The 20,841-nt window shown below is 33.3% G+C and overlaps 1 protein-coding gene across 1 annotated transcript in view; it reads right to left on the bottom strand.

Annotated features, from left to right (window-relative positions):
* Smchd1 (structural maintenance of chromosomes flexible hinge domain containing 1) overlaps positions 1–20,841 on the bottom strand; it is a 139,938-nt gene that overhangs the window by 68,344 nt on the left and 50,753 nt on the right. The window contains exons 12-18 of the mRNA XM_048806597.1: positions 15,331–15,408; positions 14,844–14,963; positions 11,047–11,191; positions 5,434–5,530; positions 3,366–3,438; positions 1,243–1,382; positions 278–412 (exon numbers count right to left, since the gene is read on the bottom strand). Coding sequence (XP_048662554.1) covers positions 278–412; positions 1,243–1,382; positions 3,366–3,438; positions 5,434–5,530; positions 11,047–11,191; positions 14,844–14,963; positions 15,331–15,408 — 788 coding nt within the window. The remainder of the gene's footprint in view (positions 1–277; positions 413–1,242; positions 1,383–3,365; positions 3,439–5,433; positions 5,531–11,046; positions 11,192–14,843; positions 14,964–15,330; positions 15,409–20,841) is intronic.

Here is a 20,841-nt window from a genome sequence, read left to right as displayed (position 1 = left end):
GGGGGGGGGGGGGAGATCACATTTACATATTTTATTTATTTGTTATCCCATTCAGCAATACTGCCTGTTTATACTGCCCTCTTCCATTATGTCTTCACCATCAGCCATGATGCATTTCCAATAAGAACTATTCTATTAGTAGGTTATGTAGGTTATAACAAAATCCTTTAATGTGGAAATACTAATAAAAAACTATATATCTATAAAAAATAGTATAAATCTGTTAAAGACTAATTGTTTTAACAATCAATAATATTAATAAATAATGACAACTTACAGGTATTTCAATTCTTGCTTTAAGTGTCTGGTCTTTTTTAATATTCTGAACATGAATTGTAGATCCTGTTAAAATACTGGTTCCAGAACTACTGCAATCCACTGTGTAGACTGGAAGGTTTGGAGCACCTGAAAACTATAAGGAGGATGAAAAATAATTCAAAACCCTAACAAATGTAACTGAGTATTTAATAATTAATCAAAAATTTCCAATGACTCACTATAGTTACTATTTATGGGTATAAATTGGAAAATTCTAAATTCAAAATTCTACAGAATTAGCCAGGCATGGTGATGCAGACTTATAATCAGAATGACACGGGAGAATCTCAAGTTCAAGGACAGCCTCAGCAACTTAGTGAGACACTGTCTCAAAATAAAAAATAAAGAGGAACTGGCAATGTAGCTCAGCAGTACAGTACCTTGGGTTTAATCCCAAACTAAACAAATAAATGAATAAATAAATAAATAAACAATCTAGAGAATTTCTGAACATAAATAATAATTTTCTACAATGCTAAGTAAAAGCTATTTCTTTTAGAAGGAAAACCAACATTCTCAATCACTAGTCTTTTCTTTTTTACTACGCTTTGTTGGGTTTCCTTTCCATTTCTGTGGTCTTTTTACCCACCTTCATTTATCCATCCACTGCTAATCCTGACAGACATTTGTATTCAGCCTGTACAAATAAAATACTTCATCTTAAATGGGGATGAAAGAAAGGGAGAAGAGAGGAGGAAACTTTCATCCACAAATCTCTTTCTGAAACTGGGCAAAGCTGGTGTCTTTCATTGGTTTAGGATTACTGAGAAAGTATTAGCAATAAGAGCTCCCACAAATTTCTCCACGGAACAATCATGTTAAGACTTACTATAAAGTAGTTTAAAAATGTAGTTATTGCCATTTACTACTACCATGGGATTTAAAATACAGCCTATAAGTATTCTTGTCTCACAATAAGTTTACCTTACAATGGACAATCAGTTTTGGTTGTGCTGTTATGTTGTCTGATTCATCTAGAACTTCCACCTGAAATGGGAAAGCTGTTCCATTTTCTATAACTAAAATTTCAGAATCAGGTTTCACTTTCAAATGACGAGGGGGACCTAAGAGAAAATCATACAATAAAATACACAGGTTTTAAAAACTCAAGTGCTGAAACATCAAAAGAAACAATGATTTGATATTTTAAAAATAATACAATCAAGCAAAAGCTAAGCAATGTCCAAGCTTAATAATTTCTGTCTCCAAAACGCATAGATTCTACATGTGATGAAAGCTGTCTCAACTATATAATAAAAATGTCTGATGTCTAGGCTTAGTTTTATGCTAGAAACTATGACAATGATAACTCATGCTAGAAATCATCTGAGTAGGTAAAATCTTAAAAGGATTGAGGTACAAAAAGTATTCAAGAAGAAAAATTAAATTTTATCAAACTACTTTGTATTTGTGATCTTTAACTTTATATAATATCTGACTTCTCAAGCACAAATAATGATAGGCTCTTTTCAGGCATTCAAAAGATGAGTTCTTGTATTGATATAACCAAGTGATTTACTTATTAGATTGCTCACTACTTCCAATGTCCATAAGCAAGTTATACCACAAGTTTCCTGGAAGATTAATAAAAAAGGGTTTATACCTCTGCAGTATACTGATTTTACTCCATAATCACTAATATTTTAAAATTCAATCTGTGTTAAATACTGGTAAATCAACGCATATAAAGACAGTCATTAGAAATACTTATTTTACTTTGTAATAATGTTAATATTTTATTTACTAAATGTGCTAGACACTGTGTTAAGTTTTAATTAAGCACTATTCTAACTGTAAATCTCACAATAATCTAAATGAAGAAGGTACTATTATCAGATCCATTTTATAGATGAGAAAACTACTATATATAATTAACCTAAGGATTAAATAAGGAAAATACTTAATCCAGAGAGATTAAATATTTTGTCAAGGACATGAGTAGCAGACTCAGATTTAAATTGTAGTTTGTAATTTTAAACCCCTTGACACTTTTTTCACCATACCATCTATTTCCTTTTTACCATTTTTGCTCTCAAATTCCAAAAACAATGCAGAAACATCTAATTACTAAGGATTTTAGTGCCCAAATCTATACTGTTTAGCTAACCTCTATAATAAAGCATAACAAGTACTTAATTAGCACAATTTTTTTCTTATGCTTCTACCAGTGTGCCAATTTTCACTTCTTTTTCAATGAATGCTTGGAGGAAAATTCATATAATTTGGATTTGTGAAAGCCAATAAGAAAATTTATTCCCTTTTGCTTAAAAATAGTACAAAAGGTAACAAAAGAAGATATGATTAAGGTTTGTTAATATCAGAGCTAAAACTTTCAAGTGAAGTACTATTCTAAGTGTTTCACGAGTATAGGCAGTTCTCACATTGCACAGTACTGATAATGAAAACTCATGCACTGTGTCTTCCAATCAGTTACAAAAGACTAGCAAGGGAGAACTACCTTTACTAACTTTTGAATTCTCACAACAGCCCTTTGAGAGCATATATTTCATTTTATGTGTAAAGAAACTGAGGCACAGGATCAAGTGTAACCTAAATACAAATTCAAAACGGCTGCTTCTAGAATAAACTCTTTAAATCTCCACAGCAGATTGCCTCTCAAATTAGTCAGCATTTTCTATCTTATGTAATTTTTATGCAATTTTAGTTTTTTGCATTGTCAATATCAAATTAAATAAATAAAATCAGAAACTTCTCTTCTTAAAATATGAAAGAGTTGTATCATGAAAAAATAAAGAACAGCACAGTTTTTAACATAAAGCTAATAATTATATACCTAGGAAAAATTACCTAAAACACTGTCAATAGTCAAATTTTTCTCCTAAGACTATTTTTAGAACTTCACTAACATATTCGTACATGTTTTCCTTTTTACTGGTCATTTCTGCCAGTGCTATTTGACAATTCAAATGTATTTTCAAGATTTATATCATTACCAACCTGCCCCAAACTCCAACTTTCTAGTATCATCACAAGTTTTAAGAATATCATTTAAAATAAGTTATTAGATATATTTCTTAAAATATTACCAGGTAGTAATCTAATTTTCAAAATCTGTGAGTCTTCTTTTAAACCTGGCAGAATAACCTTCAGGTTAAAATTCTGTTGGGGGAAAAAAAAATGAAAAAAATTAAACTCAATATAAATCAAATTCCTTTATTTACATGTACAAATATGCCACAGTGACACTAATTGAATTCTGTATCATTAAAATATAACATATAAAAAAGAAACTGAAAATACCAGAAAAAAATTAAACCAAATTCAAATACATACTTGGTTCATTGTCTCAACTCAGATTTGTTTTTTACTTTTATTTCCTTATCATTATAGAAATCTATTTGCTAATGTTATCATATATATGCAAGAGACTCAAAAGGGAAAATTTGATTTATCTGGCTTTCTTGTAGACAAGTGTCTTTAAACTCAAAAAGTCAACTGTGAATAATTATTTCAATCAAAGATATTACAAAAATGAGAAATTTAATAAGTAGAAAAAAATCTAGAAATTCCTAAATGTAGTGTAGTATTAGATTAGATTCTGAACAAAAAATTACTAATTACTTGATACATTTGAATAAAGACTGTAGTTCTCTTAATTATATCAGTGTTAACTTTCTGTCATTGATAAATATGAAGTTTTTAAAGATGTTTATAGAGTAACTTTCTATATAACTATTATATTTAAACTCCTCTGAAACTCTAAAGCTATTTAAAAATAAAAGTTTTTTAAATATAGTAATCTTTTTTTAGCAAGTTTATATTACTAAAGTTTAAATGTGTCATGAGTTTCTATTTCTGGAAAACTTTAATTCAGAAAGATGTGCAGCACGTGTTTGTGCTCCCAGTTACTTGTAAGATGAGGCTAGACCAGGCAACTTAGCTACAAAATAGTATATACTAAGTTGAATCCCTTATCCAAATGCTTGGGACCAAAGTGTTTTGTATTTTGAAATATTTGCATATACATAAAGAGGGATGAGATCCAAGTCTAAACACAAAATTCATTTACGTTTCATGTACACCTTATGTACATAGTCTGAAGATAATTTTATACAGTGTTTTTCGTGTGCTCATGTTTTCACTATAATCTATCAATTGAGGTCAGGTGTGGAATTTTCTACATTGTGGCATCATATATGCTTCAAAAAAGCTTCAGATATCGGAACATTTCTGATTGGGGATGTACTGTCTGCAATACATGAAGAAATTCACATGCTCTATTTAAAATTTATTTTATTTTTCCATGGTTGGGAATTGAACCCAGGCTTTATACATGCTACTCTACCACTGAGCTATATATACCCCCAATCCCAACATGCTCTTTTGAAAATCATACTGGGGGTGGGGAAGAGGAGCAGTACCCAGGATTTAACCCAGAAGCACTTAACCACTCAGCCACATCCCTACCCCATTTTTATGTTTTATTTAGAGAGAGGGTCTCACTCAGTTGCTTAGGGGCTTAAAGCTGGCTTTGAACTCACAATCCTCCTGCCCCACCGTGCCCAGTCTGGTAGGGATAGCCCCATCTAATAGGAATAATTTTAAGTATATACTAAAGGTAAATGATATAGTATTTTAAAAGGTAATAAATTATTTAAGGTATTAGCTACAATAGTCTCTAATAGCTACTGTATAGACCTAATTGAAAAGGTACCTTATGTAGTTTATGTATTTTCCTTTCTTAACCATATCCCTAACCAAATACCTTCACCTGAATACCAAACCAATTACATTTAAAGGCATAAGCTTAAGTTTCTCAGACTTCTATCATTTTTGTTGTAAGAAAAAATACTATAAAATGAACAGAAAAAGAGAAAAAAACAACGTTCCACTGGATAACTGTTGAAAAAAATGAAGATAAAGACAGTAGAAAAACATCTAATTCACAAATTTTAAAAAAATACAGTAATGATGGTGCCAATTTTTCTTAAAAATAAAACAAGTAAAGTGACATGATGCTAATTAATTCCTAACAACTCAATAATACTGTCTAGTGTTTACAAAAACAGCTCATTTGATATTAAATTTCCAATTTCATTTTTACTATAGAAGAAACAAATGACAAGTATTATAACATTTATGTATAATGCTTACCTTGCCTTGACAAGAATTTACAGGACCCTTAACTGTAACACCACGAATTATACAATTTGGTCCTTTGGTTATTTCTTCATAATGTAAAGATAAACCACTGGAAAAAAATAAGTATTTTTAAAAGTTCTCCTCTATTACCTATGAAAATAAGGTACAAATATGACATTGGCATGTTTAATTCATTTTTGTAATAAATAATTTTTTTCTTGGTATTAGGAGTGCTTAACCACTGAGTCACATCCTTAGATCTTTTATTTATTTTTATTTTTAGGTACTGGGGATTGAACTCAGGGGCACTCAACCACTAAGCCACATGCCCAGCCCTATTTTGTATTTATTTAGAGACACAGTCTCCCTGAGTTGCTTATAATGCCTTGTTTTTGCTGAGGCTGGCTTCGAACTTTCGATCCTACTGCCTTAGTCTCCGGGGTGGCTAGGATTACAGGCATGCACCACTGTGCTGAAATAACAAAATAATATTAAAATAAGAGGTAATAAACAGAACACTTATTTTGTTGGAATGAAACAAATAGAATGAAGTGTTGCCTACCTACAATCAAATATAAAGTCAATTAAGATCCTTAAATCCCACTTTTCAATTTTTATTTAATTAACCAATTTATTTGATGGTACTAGGGATTGAACTAAGGGTGCGCTAACACTAAGCTACAACCCAAAGTCTTTTATTTTTTATTTTCAAACGGGGTGTCTCACTAAGTTGCCCTGGCTAGTCTTGATCTTACAGTCCTCAGCCTCCTGAGTAGCTGGGATTATAGGTACGTACTACTACACCTGGCTCCCACAGAAAACTGATCCAGCAAGCATTTATAAGCATGGATAAACACAGTAAAAAATTTAAACTCAGGTTAAGGATATCTTGAGCATTTGTTATGAATTCTTTGAAATCTGTCATCCAGCTGAATTTTGGAGAATTTTTGGAACCTATTAAAATTATTGGCAATTTTAGAAAAAGTCTAAATAACCAGAGTCTTGTCATGATATAAGCTGGTTAAAATATATGGAGAGGTCCCCTAATCTACTGTTATGAGCAACTTGGTTCCTAAGTCAGCTTCAACCAACCACATGTAGACCTATTGACTAACATTTTACTCTCAGATAAGAAAAGGGGGAAAAAAAAAAAATACACCATGATGGAGGAAAAGGCCTAATTTTTTCTGAAGCATTTTAAATATAATATAAGTACTTTTGAATAGACTGGAAGATTTAAAAATGACAACAATTTAAGGATCTTTTCTTCTAAAATATTTAATTTTTAGGTGGAGATGGACACAACACAATGTCTTTATTTTTATGTGGTGCTGAGGATCGAACCCAGGTCCTGCCAGTGCTAGGTGATCGCTCTACCACTGAGCCACAATCCCAGCCCCAATTTAAGGATCTTAATTGACTTTATATTTGATTGTAGGTAGGCAACACCTTCATTCTATTTGTTTCATTCCAACAAAATAAGTGTTCCAATAAGCACAGCAGAGGAGGCTGATTTTGTAGACAAGGAATAAAGCAAGCAGAAACAAAAATAAAAGGCAAGTTACTTTCCCTGTAGGAAAAGGATAAGAAGACAGAATGATGGGGAAATAACTAGTTAACATCAGATTATTTCCTGTTACTTTTTTTGTGTGAGGATTATGATCAAAGGAACTTCATTATCATGCCAATTTAAACAGGCTTGCATGGGAAATGTGGATGGTATTCTCTCTAATCCTAGTTTCTCAGAAATTTAGATCACTTGTTGACTGGGACTTTAAGATGAATAACTCCATTTTGATATTTAGCTTGGATTGTTGGGGCCTACAGCAGAACCCTAGTCCAAAACTCTGATTCCCATGATTTATATTTAACAATAAGCCTTGTTTGAAGAAAAAAAAAAAAAGTAAAAGTGCCATACAAGATAATAACTCTCTAGGAAAGGTTAGCATGTTAAACACATCTATTTTCATTGTCTCTTTAAAATCTCACTAATATTGAAAGCAAAGGATTTCTTTTATTTATTATTAAAAGCAAACATAAGGAAAAGGTAGGAAAAAAAAAAAAAAACAAGGACACCAAATCTTCTTCTTCTTCTTTTTTGAGTACCAAGGAATGAACCCAGGGGTGCTTAACACTGAGCCACATTCTAGACCTTTTTATTTTGAGATCAGATCTCACTAAGTTACAGACTTGGCTTTGAACTCACAATCCTACTGCCTCAGTCCCCCAAGCCTCTGGGATTACGGTCTTGTGCCAACATGCACGGCTAAGGACAGCAAATCTTATTTGCTAAAACATAGGATAGACAAGGGGAATTAATTTCCAGGTACCACTCAGGAACTGGTAGTACTAGGAGTCTTTAGAAGCTGGAGTAAAGGATAACATTAAAGAGTGAAGACTGGGGGTGTGCCTAAGTGGTAGAGTGCTTGCCTAGCATGTGTGAGGCACTGGGTTCGACTATCAGCACCACATAAATATAAATAAATACAAAAAAAAAAAAAAAAAAAAAAAAAANGCATGAATGTAATGGGTTGTATTCCTCTTAAGAGTAAAATTCATCTAATACATCTAATCCCATACATCTAATCCCAGCTCCATGAGAGGCTAAGGCAGGAAGATCAGTAGTTCAAAGCCCGCCTGTGCAGCTCAGTCAGATCCTGTCTCAAAAGACCTTTACTCGCATGGATGAATCCCTAGGTACCACCAACAAAGGGCAGGTGGGGTGGGTAAGATTTCTTTGTATTCACAAATCTGATTTTTTTTTTATTTTTTATTTTTTGGTGGTGGTTGTTGTTTTTGGTACCAGAGATTGAATTAGAGGTGCTTAACCTCAGGCCGCATCCCCAGCAACTATTTTAATTTAATTTTGAGACAAGTGTCTCACTAGGTTGCTTACAGTCTTACTAAGTTGCTGACTGGCTTTGAACCTGCAATCCTTCTGTCTCAGCCACTCCCCTTCATCCCCCTAGCTGCTGGGATTATAGCAATGTGCCACCAAACTAGGCTACAAATCTCTTCAGCTTGGCTGCTTTGGTCACATGCTGGTTTAATGTTATGTATATAACTTTTTTCTTTCTCTTCTACCTTTGTTAAGAAGTTTTCTAGGTTAGGAAAAGGTTTTTTTGGTTTAATTGTTTCCCAAACACAGAAGACAGACAAAGGAAGTCCCCTGGATGAAAATGGAAGAAGAGTACAGAAAGAAAACTGTCAAAGCATAGAAACATTTACTCCAGACTAGTCCTAATCACATGCTCAAAGGGAACCGTCTCCAAGGATATGAAGCCAATGGACTATCTGTGTACCTAAAATGTACTTCCCTCTCCCCTCCCAGTTCTGGGGATTGAATCCAGAGGTACTTCTTTTATTATTATTATTATTATTATTGACAGAATCTTGCTAAGTTACTGAGGTTGTCCTTGAGCTTGCAATCCTCCTCATTCAAGTCTCCTGGGTTGCTGAGACTACAGGTGTGTGTCCCAAGCCTGGCTACATCTAAATATCTTGAAAAGAAACTAGACAATTGTAAAAGACAATTTCAGAGTTTATGGTTTAATCTGTAATAAGCTTAGGAAACAACAACAACAAAAAAGTACAGTAACAACACAGTAGTAACACTGACTAGAATTTATATTACTATTATATAGTAAATACTAAATATTGATCAAACCAGAATATAACTTCACTAAAGAAAGAGGAAACAAGAGAGATACTTATTTTAAAGGAGGTGACAATAAGACAGTATGTCCTAATCTTCTATAGCCATTAAGTAGAGATAACACCTAAAACTGAAGAATCAAGGACCAATATAAAATTTACTTAGAAATATGGTAATAATCAGAAGAATCAAGCAAGAAAGCTGAAAGAGGTTCTCTGAGAAGTAAATCATGGTTAAAGTAGAAAGGGAGGGGAGACCTTTGGGGTTTTTTCCCCCCTCAGTACTGGGAAAATACTGACTGGGTTTTTAATTTTAATTTTGATACAAGGTCTTGCTAAATTGCCCAGGCTGGCCTTGAACTTGTGATTCTCCTGCCTCAGCCTTTTGAATCCTTAGGATTGTAGACATGTGCCACCATGCCCATTGACTTATTGACTTAACTTGATTCTTTAAGGCATATACATGAATAATTTATTTAAAAAATTAAATAACTCTGAAAACAAGGAACCCACCCATTTAATAGTCATCCTCTCTTGAAGATAAATTCACACTATCATGTCACCAAGACATTTTTAAATATCCAAAATCTTAACTATCACTATGTGTGTATATATGAGGAAGACTTCATAAATAAGAGTATCCTACCATAGACAAAGTGAAGTTATAAAAGACAAGAGGTATAGATGAATGCATTAATATTATCATTTGTGGGCTGTGGTTGTGGCTTGGTGGTACAGTGCTTGCCTAGCATGTGTGAGGCACTGGATTCAATCCTTAGCACAACATAAAAATAAATAAAATATTGTGTCCATCTACAACTAAAAAAAAAAAAAATCTTTTAAAGATGTTTTAAATATTATTCATTTGTAATTAGATACCTTTACTGTTTTATTATTTAAAAATACATGTTTATTGAAATCTTCCAGTGCTATTTAATATTCAAATGAATATAATATGTCAAAAAGACAAAAAAAATGACCTTTTGCAACTTGAAGGAACATAAAACAACAAAAAATTCATTCTGATTTTCTTTTATAAGTAGATATTGCTTTTCAAGAATTTCACCAAGGCATATTCTAGATATAGCTCTATTTCACTAGTGTATGAGCTTCTGGAAGGCAAATGTCCTTTTTATTCATTTCTATTATTTTAGCTACCAGGTACCTAGAATATAATACATGTTCAAATAACTAAAAGTGAAACGTTCCACCACAAGGGGAAAAATACATAGAGACAATAAAAGGAAGTATACATGAAAAGATGGCACAGGCCTGGGGTTGTAAGCTTAGAGGTAGAGTACTTGCCTAGCATGCATAAGGCTTTATTTAGGTTTGAGCCCTAGCATCATAAAAATAAAACAAGAAATGGGTACAAAAAGAGAATTTTGGCAGCTAATGCAAAAAGAAATAATTGATATTATTATGTTTTATAAATAAACAACTGCTTAGAATCACAAGTTATCCTCTTAAGACTCTTTTTTCAGGAATTTCTTACTAAGCATCTCAAAAAAAGGTAATAGGAAATAATGAACATATTCAATGACATCAAGTGACATACTATTAAGAGCTATTTTTTTGATATAGGGCAATTATATCATTCAAAAGGGCTACTAAGTACAGGCAAATTTTAAGGAGGGACAGGAAATATCAATTTCACTGCTTAAAACACCAAAATAAATTACAATCCCATCAAGTTTGAATGGCATAACTTCTAAATAAACAAGAACTAAAAAAAATTGCCAGGAAGACATATCATACTTGCAAAAGGAAATGGATTAAGATCTAAATTTATATATGACATTGCAGTCTCAGAAGAGAGTTTGGGCCAAATAAGTCACCAAACGTCAGAAAATTCACCAAACATTTTAAATGACAACATTGAAATTAACCTCACAGAAATAATTTAAGCTTAGAAAAAGAATGAATGGTTAGCAAATATAAAAAGACGAATAAATCAACATTTCAAATTACCTTGCTTCAAGAACTGGCTGAATATCAGTTATTAGTTGGCTGGTATGACCAAATTCATCCTGAAATTCCAAAGGGATGTTGAATGGAACTCCAACACGAAAAGGAGGATCCAGCAGACCAAAAGAAAATTTCTCTGGCTTGCCCTCTTTAACAAAAATAAAGATTAAAAAAGAAAGAAAGAAGGTAAATTCATAGGTCAGAAAATTCACTAGAGGTAAGAAACAGACATTCATATATGGGAAGTTAGACTATGACAAAGATGGCATTTTAAATCTGTGTAAATTTTAACTACTATTAACAATCCATATGGGAAAGTAAAATTAGAACTTTGTCACACAACATATATAAAAGTAAAAGTAGAGGTAGAAATAGATGTTTATCTCAGAAACTAGAATATGATGAAGAATGTTTTTAAGTTTAATCCCAAGAAAAAATTTCTAAGGCAAAAAACACAATATACTGAACAGCTATAAAAGGATTTGATGAGTTTAACAGAGAAGCTGATTATGAGAGATTATTTGTAAAGCATGCAATGAAGAATTAAAATTCAGAATACATTTAAAATCTCCTATAAATCAGCTATTCTCTCTCTCTCTCTCTCTCTTTTTTTTCCTTGTGCTGGGGACCTAACCTAGGGCCTCATGGTAAACTTGTGTTCTACCACTGATACCTTAACACAGCTATTCTAAAAGCGTGGTCTCTAGTAGTTTTCACCATTCCTAGGATACATTAGAAATGCAAATGCTACAGCCTACCACCAAACATGTTGAAGCAAAAACTGGGGGTGAGGGCACAACATAATGTTTTAATAAGCACTCTAAGTGGTTCAGATACAAACTCATATGTGAGAATCACAGCTCTAAACTATTAAAATGGGCAATGCAAATAAATAAGCTTTCAGGTGATATACAATGTCCAATAAAGGCTAGAAGAGGTACACAAACTCAAAATTAGAGAAATCAGGGCTGGGGTTGTAGTTCAGTGGCAAAGCGTTTTGACAAGTAGCATGTGTGAGGTGCTAGGTTCGATCCTTAGCACCACATAAAAGTAAAAAAAAATAAAGGCATTTTGTCCATCTACAACTACAAAAAGAAAAAAAATTAGAGAAATCACCTGACCCCCCAATTTGTCTAAATAAATACATAGGGATTTGACAAATAAGTAGGTGGGAAAAAAATTCTTATCATCTGTTGATTGGTGCGATCTACATAGCCTTTTGAGAATTTGTTGTACCTAGAGAAATTCTAGCGTATGTACATAAAACAGAATAACTTTTATAGCCAAAAAACTGGAAACAACCTAAATGGATCATCAATAGGAAACTGCTAAAACTACAGGAAATCTATACTTTAAAATATGTTTCACTGTATTAAAAGAACATAGTATATTTCTATGTACAAAAAATAAATGATCTTTTAAAAAAAAGAAAATTCTGCTAGTGATCCTTCTAATTAAAGAAAACAAGGGGATCACAGGCTCTTAAATCAGTCCTGTCCAAAACCCCTTAATGACACTTTGGACTTGTTTGTTTTGGGTAGAGGGGCACTAGGGATCAAATCCTGGGTACTTCACCACAGAGCTAAATCCCCAGGCGTTTCTTATTTTTTTGAGACAGGGTCTCACAAAGTTGCTGAGGCTGGGCTTGAACTCATGATCTTCCTGTCTGAGGCTTGCAAATCATTGGGATTATAAACATATGCCACTGCACACAGCTTAGACTTTTTTTTTAAGGGAACTAAATTTACAAAAACATCACATAAGAAAAAAGATAATAGTGGGTTGGGGTTGGGATTGTGGCTCAGTGGCAGAGCATTAGCCTCACACATGTGAGGCACTGGGTTCCATCCTCAGCACCACATAAAAATAAAATAAACAAAATAAAGATATTGTGTCCATGTATAACTAAAAAAAAAAATTTTTTTTAAAGACAACAGTAATGAAATTTGAAAGCTGAAGAACATATGGGCAAATGTAACTGTCTCACAAGAAAAATCTAAGAAAATAAATTTCTCAGATGACAATAAAGTTGAGACTCAATTGAAGTCACACTCCAGGACACCCAAAAGTCTTAGAAATGGTTGTATAAATCTGTTGTGAAATTGGAATAAATTTGGAAGATTTGTTGAAGTCTGCTGAAGACACAGTATCTCAAATGCCCCATCTCTAAAAGTAAGGGCCAAATATTTTCCTCATCCCTGGCAAAAGATAATTTGTTCTCTGAAGAAGGAAAAGGGCAAGTCTAAGGAATGAGGGACAAAGCGCTAATAAAAGTGTCATAGTTAATAGAAAAATCAACTGAAAGATTATTTATTAAATTTGAGATACCCCTGCCAACAGTCTTCTGCACTTGGCTCCCAAAATGCTAGCAACCAGATTGTTACTTTCCCAGGAAGAAGCTGGAAGGTTCCACTCTGAGGAAACTGACCAGAGAGAAGACCTAAAAATCCTTATAATTTCCCCCAACAAAATACATGTTTCCTAAATACCCCATTCTTAAATGTGAGCAAATGACTAATTATATAAAAGAGCATTTCATATAACAGAGCAAACAGGCAAAAAGCAACATGGAGAAAACAAGTATTAAAGATAAGTTATACTCTGTGTATGTATAATTTGCCAAAATACATTCTATTATTATGAATAACTAAAAAGAATAAACATAAAAAAGACTGGGGCTGGGATGGTGGCTCAGTGTAGAGCACTTGCCTCACATGTGAGGCACTGGGTTCAATTCTCAGCGCGGCATATAAATAAATGAATAAAATAAAGGTCCAAAAACAACTATAGAATTAAAAATAAATAAATAAATAAGATTAAAGAAAAGTTCCTAATGTTATTGATAGCTTCAGAGAAGTAATAAAAGTAGTGAATCCATCAAATAGTAAGAGAATGCTTGGAAAAAGAGATAACCAGATAATAAGGAAAGTTAGAAACTAAAAAATAACAGCAAAGAAAAAACTCAATTAAAAGTGTAGAATATCAGGGGTGGGGTTGTGGCTCAGTGGTAGAGTGCTTGCCTGGCATGTGTGGGGCACTGGGTTTGATTCTCAGCACCACATACAAATAAATAAAATAAAGGTCCATCAACAATTTTAAAAAAAAGTGTAAAATATCAAGGCAATCTCAAATAAAGTAGAAAAATAAAACCAAGAGATGAAAAATTAAAAAAAAGAAAATTAGTATATCTGCCAGGCGATTCACCATCTTAATATTAGATTTTTTTTTGGGGGGTGGTAGGTACTGGGGATTGAGCTAAGGGGCAGTCAGCCACTGAGCCACATCCCCAGCCCTAATCTGTATTTTGTTTAGAGTTAAGGTCTCAATGAGTTGCTTAGTGCCTTGCTGTTGCTGAGGCTGCCTTTGAACCTGAGATCCTTCTGTCTCAGCCTCCTGAGCCACAGGGATTACAAGTGTGCACAATATTAGATATTATAGAAAGAAAGGAGAGTAGGAAATCAAATAGTTTAAGAAAAATCAATAGAAAATAAAACAGGAGTTTCATGACTAAAAGGGATATGAGGAATATAGCAAGTGGATGAAAACAAATTCACATCAAGTCATACATTTATTCCTCAAATACCTAAGGTCATGCAAAAGGTCACAAGTCAAAACAGCTTTACATTTTATCAGTAACAATTCAAAGTAAAAAACAAATGACATTTTTAAAATTAAAAATATGATAAGTAGAATTATAAAACCATTTAAAAATCAAGATGGCTACTCAACTGTCCAACAACTTTTATTTGACTATCTTATCTTCCCTTGATTTAAAAATTATATATTAGTGTTTTCCTTACCTTTAACAGAGAATTTAATTGCTTTAGATGGTAGTGGTCTTCCTGCATAGGTATCTGCATTACTTTCATTAAGTACAACTTGCAATTTCAATGTGTAATTTCCCAACTTTTGAATATTTTCTTAATAAGAAGAAATTAAAAATCTAGTCAACATAATACATAACTGTAACTATATCTACCTACACACACACACACACACACACATTTTTCCTTTTAAGACAAGACTTCGCCATGTTGCCTAGGCTAGTCTCAAACTAAAGTGATCCTAAAGTGATCCTCCCACCTCATCCTCCAGAGTAGCTGTCACCACAGGTGTGTGCCATCACAGCTAGTATCCTCCCCTTCCACCCTCAGTGGCACTAGAGATTAAACTCAGGGCCTTACACATGCTAGACAAAAAAAAGTGTAAAATATCAAGGCAATCTTGATACTGAGCTACATTCTTAGTGCCTGATACATATTTTTAACATTCGGAATAAGAACTCACCCATTTTTTTAAACCAGTAAGGCCATTTTCCTCCATGTTGACTAATATGAGAAATGATTTCTTTATTTCCACTTGAAGCTTAATAAAAGAAAAAAAATATTGTCTTGAGAAATTGAGAATATGAGATATCACAAAAGCATCAAATGCAGTTATCTCTACTTGAAGTACATTTTATGTTTATTTATTTTTTATTCCAATTTGTTATATATGACAGTAGAATGCCTTAAAGTAGATTTTAAAAATGATTCTGGAGCTTCAAAAGACCTCACACAATGCAAGGGAACATTCATTTAGCTCATTAATATCTTTATTTCAAATCTTTAATTTATTTTGTATAATATTTTATTTCATTTGTAAATAAAATTGACTGGTACAAAGAAAACAACTTTCCTTAAAAATTTTTCTCCAAAATTAAAATGGCATAGTTTATTGATAAAACTTATCTCTAAGATCTATTATTCAGAGAAAAAAGCAAGGAAAATGTATTGCTAAGAATTATAAAAGAAAAGCAGAAAAGCTAGGCCAAAAACAAATAAAATGGCTTATATGAAGAGAAAAGAGGAAAACAGAATAGAGTGGTGACATGATTCTCTGAAATAGTCCTTGTTACTTCTTGTCCATTTTGGAATTAGATTAAAAAGATTGGGAATGTAGTTCCAAAGTAGAGATACCCTGGACTCTATTCCCAGTACTGAGGGGAAAAATTAAAATAAGGCAGTTTATAAACAAAATCAAACTGTGCATGAAGTAGGTGACATGACTACATGAATTCAGAATGCCTTTTTTTTTTTTTGACTATTTACAAAGAAAAATATTTTAAGGAAAAAGAAATCAAATTTAATTCAATAGTCTTTAAGGGACTGGGGTTGTGGCTCAGCAGGAGACTGCTTGGCTAGCACATTCGAGACACTGGGTTCAATCCTCAGCACCACATAAAAATAAATAAAATAAAGGTATTGTGTCCAACAACAATTAAAAAAAATATTTAAAACCAACCAAACAAAAAAAGAATCAAGATGTTGGAGCCATGAATATAAGTTCCAGGGTAGAGCTCAGTGGTAGCTCCCAGCCCTTATTATTTTTTAATATTGAGACATGTTTCTCTCGCTTCAGCCTCTGCAGTAGATGGGATTATAGGCTTGAGCCACTGTGCCTGGTCTAATTCTGCTTTGGAATATTCAATATTAAAAACTTTACATAAATTCCAAAATGAACAATAAATAACAAGGATTATTTTAGAGAAGTCATACCAACCCTCTATTCTGTTTTCTTCCTCCCTCTTTAGTTAGTCATTTATTAGTTTTTGGATTAGCTTTTCTGTTTTTCTTTTATAATTCTAAGCAATATATAGGCCTTACAATGCCAAGGCCTAGGTTTAATCCCTAATACTGGGGTAAAAGAAAAAAAAAAAAAAAACTCAAAAAGATTTTCAACCTAAAAGAAGGGAAATACAAGTATAAAAGAAAAGTAGTTAAGTAAAAACCTAAAATATCAGTATGTATTTACTTTTTCTTTTCTTTTTTTAGAAACAGTCATTTCAAGCTATCAATTGAAAAAGCAAGAAGCCATTTCATACCACCATTCCCAATTGAAAGGAACTATGAGTAGAGGCTAAACTGGGGCGAGGGTCAAGCACATATATAAGATTATTCTAGGATATTTTAAGCCAGGAAACATGAAAACTTATATCAAAGACTAAAAGGATCATATTGAGTGTCCACAAGTCAACATGAAGGTATAATGTGGAGAGCAGTGACTTGAATCATGATCTCTGACTGCCTCATAGCTGCATTTGTATTGGGAACTTCCTGTGCAAATGTGCAGATCAAGATTTCCCAGTTGCTATGGTGACACCCAGTAAGGTCACAGAGTTATATCAGTCTGGACCTTGAGTTCAGACACCAGCTCCCAGGGATAGAGAATTCTGAGCATAATAAGATAACCCTAATGTCTCTCCAGTGCTGCCTCCTTTGCTCTGCCTCCTTTGCAGAAACTTTCCCACAAAGAACCTTTTGATGATTAAAGCTATAAAAATGTGCTAATAAGCTAGGTCTGGGTCACTGTTCCTCCATCAAAGGACAGTGTCCCTCCAGCTTTCTCTCTACATGTGTTTGTCTTTCTCAATCCCCCATAACCTCTCACTGATTTCTGAATTAACAGTCATGGCAGGGCAGCTGGCCATGGCAGTATAATACACCCAAATGAATCACATTAAATATATAAAAACTCTAAGTATACAAGAATACCTAAAATAAATTCTCAAAGGGCATTACTGTAGAGCACTAATTCTGTACTCTAAAAATCTGGAATAAAACAAAACAAGAACCAGACATGGTGGCATATACCTGTTATCCCAATCCCAAATACCTGGTAAATTGTAGGCCTGCCTGGGCAACATTAATAATACCCTGTCGTGGGGCTGGAGTTGTGGCTCAGTGGTAGAGCAATCGCCTATCATGGGCAAGGTCCTGGGTTCAATCCTCAGCACCACATAAAAATAAATAAATTAATTAAAGGTATTATATCCAACTACAACTAAAAAATAAATAATAAATAAAATAATATAATTGTAATTTTGTGGGTTAGTCTCTGTGTCCTCTATTCTGAACCATTGGTCCACTAGTCTATTTTGGTGCCAATTTCATGATGTTTTTGTTACTATTGCTCAGTAGTATAGTTTAAGGTCTGGTATAGTGATGCCACCTGCTTCACTCTTCCTGCTACGGATTGCTTTAGCTATTCTGGATCTCTTATTTTTCCAGATGAATTTCATACTGCCTTTTCTATTTCTATAAGGAATGTCATTGGGATTTTGATAGAAATTGCATTAAATCTGTATAGTGCTTTTGGAAGTATGGTCATTTTGATAATATTAATTCTGCCTATCTAAGAGCAAGGTAGATCTTATCATCATCTAAGGTCTTCTTTGACTTTTTTCTTTAGGGGTCTGTATTTTCATTATATAGATCAATTATCTTATATTAGACAAAGATGCTAAAAACATGCATTGGAGAAAAGATAGCCTCTTCAACAAATGGTGCTGGAAAAACTGGAAATCCATAAGCAACAAATGAAATTAAACCCCTATAAACCCCTATATAAACCACTCAAAACGGATCAAGGACTTAGGAATAAAACCAGAGACACTGCTTCTAACAGAAGAAAAAGTAGGCCCTAATCTCCATCATGTGGGATTAGGCCCCAACTTCCTTAATAAGACTCCTGTGGCCCAAGAATTAAAATCAAGAATCAATAAATGGGATGGACTCAAACTAAAAAGTTTCTTCTTAGCAAAAGAAACAATCTGTGAGATGAATAGAAAGCCTACACTTTTGTTTTGTCAATTTTTTTTAATATTTTATTTTTTAGTTATCGGCAGACACAACATCTTTGTTTTGTTTTGTTTGTATGTGGTGCTGAGGATCGAACCCGGGCCGCACGCATACCATGCGAGCGCGCTACCACTTGAGCCACATCCCCAGCCCAAAAGCCTACACTTTTGGAAGCAAATTTTTACCCCTCACACATCAGACAGAACACTAACCTCTAGGGTATATAAAGAACTCAAAAAGCTAAGCACCAAAAAAACCCAAATAACCCAATCAATAAATGGGCCAAGGACCTGAACAGACACTTCTCAGAAGAGGATATATGAAAAAATGTTCATCATCACTAGCAATTAGAGAAATACAAATCAAAACTAATCTAAGATTTCATCTCACTCCAGTCAGAATGGCAGATATTATGAAGATAAACAACAGTAAGTGTTGGCGAGGATTGGAGAAAAAAGTACACTCATACACTGTTGGTGGGACTACAAATTGGTGCAGCCAATATGGAAAGCAGTATGGAGATTTCTTGGAAAATTAGGAATGGAACCACCATTTGACTCAGCTATCCCTCTCCTCGGTCTATACCCAAAGGACCTAAAAAACAGCATACTACAAGGACACAGCCACATCAATATTTACAGTAGCACAATTCACAATAGCTAAACTGTGGAACCAATCTAGATGCCTTCAATAGATGAATGGAAAAAAAAAATGTGACATATATACACAATGGAATATTACTCAGCAATAAAAAGAGAATAAAATCATGGCATTTGCAGGTAAATGGATGGAGTTAGAGAAGATAACGCTAAGTGAAGTTAGCCAATCCCAAAAAAACAAATGCCAAATGTTTTCTTTGATATTAGGAGGTTGATCCATAGTGGGATAGGGAGAGGGAACATGGGAGGAATAGACGAACTCTAGATAGGGGAGAGGGATTGGAGGGGAAGTGAGGAGTTATGGGGTTATAAATGATGGTGGAATGTGATGATCATTATTATCCAAAGTATACGTATGAAGATAATAATAATAATAGAATTAATAATACCCTGTCTCAAACTTTAAAAAAAGGAGGGGTAGTGGGAGGATATAATTCAGTGAACACTCCTGGGTTCCATCCCCAACACTGGAGGTATCCTCTCCAAAAATAAACTAAGGCTTTATACTCCCTTTTCCTGAAAATGCTATTTTTCAGAATAACCAAATTAACCTCACTGATAAAGGAAACTTCTTCACATACAAACTCTAGAAAATAAATTAGGAAGAATCAGAATGCCAAAATTATCATTTCACATAATCAATAAAATAAAAGCAAAAAAATATGGATAAAATATTGACAATTTAGATATTATGTACCTGCAATGTAATACTATAATGTAATACTATAATAAACAGATTACTTATGAAGTACTGATTTCTTGCTTTAGGGGTAAAAAAAAAAAAAAAGTGAACTTAAATCTAATCAAGTTGTTAGGACTAACTTCCAGTTTGCAGGAAATAGAATATTGGACCAAGTTAAATGATACCTGTAATAATCTCATACAGAAATATATATAGTAATCCTAGGACACCCTCTACATACCTTCTGCACCCTGCAGATACCAAAATTTGCAGATGTGCAAGTCTCTAAAAAATGATGTAATATTTGCATATAACTTAAGCATAAACTCCCATATATTTTAAACCATCTCTAGATTACTTTTGACATCTAATACAATGTAAATACTATGTAAATACTGTTATACTACATTGCTCAGAGAATGACAAGAAAAAAAGTCTGCACATATTCAGTACAGAAGCAATTTTTTTACCAAGTATTTTCAATCTTTACTTGGTAGAACTAGCAGATGTGGAACCCCTGGATATGGAGGAATTTGAAGAGCTGGGTATATTTGGTTTTACTTGGAATTTTGAATACTGTGAGAGAAGCATTTCTTGCTATTTATTACAAAGTCCCTTTTCAACCACATTTGAGTTTGTTGATGAAGTAACTTTTGGAAACCACCCAAGGATGAAGGGCAGGTTGCCAGAGGAATGTACCATGTGATAGAAGACTGAACTTCCATATACAACTCCAACCTCAGGGGAGAGGAGAGAAGAGTTGGATATTGAATTAAATCACCGAATGTCAATAAATTAATCTATCACTATCTACTATAATGACATCCCCATAAGAAAC

The sequence above is a fragment of the Marmota marmota genome, unplaced genomic scaffold, assembly GCF_001458135.2.
Source record: "Marmota marmota marmota unplaced genomic scaffold, marMar, whole genome shotgun sequence".
NCBI lineage: Eukaryota > Metazoa > Chordata > Mammalia > Rodentia > Sciuridae > Marmota > Marmota marmota.
Note: the sequence above shows the minus strand (reverse complement) of the source record. Positions and strands in the feature narration are given on the sequence as shown.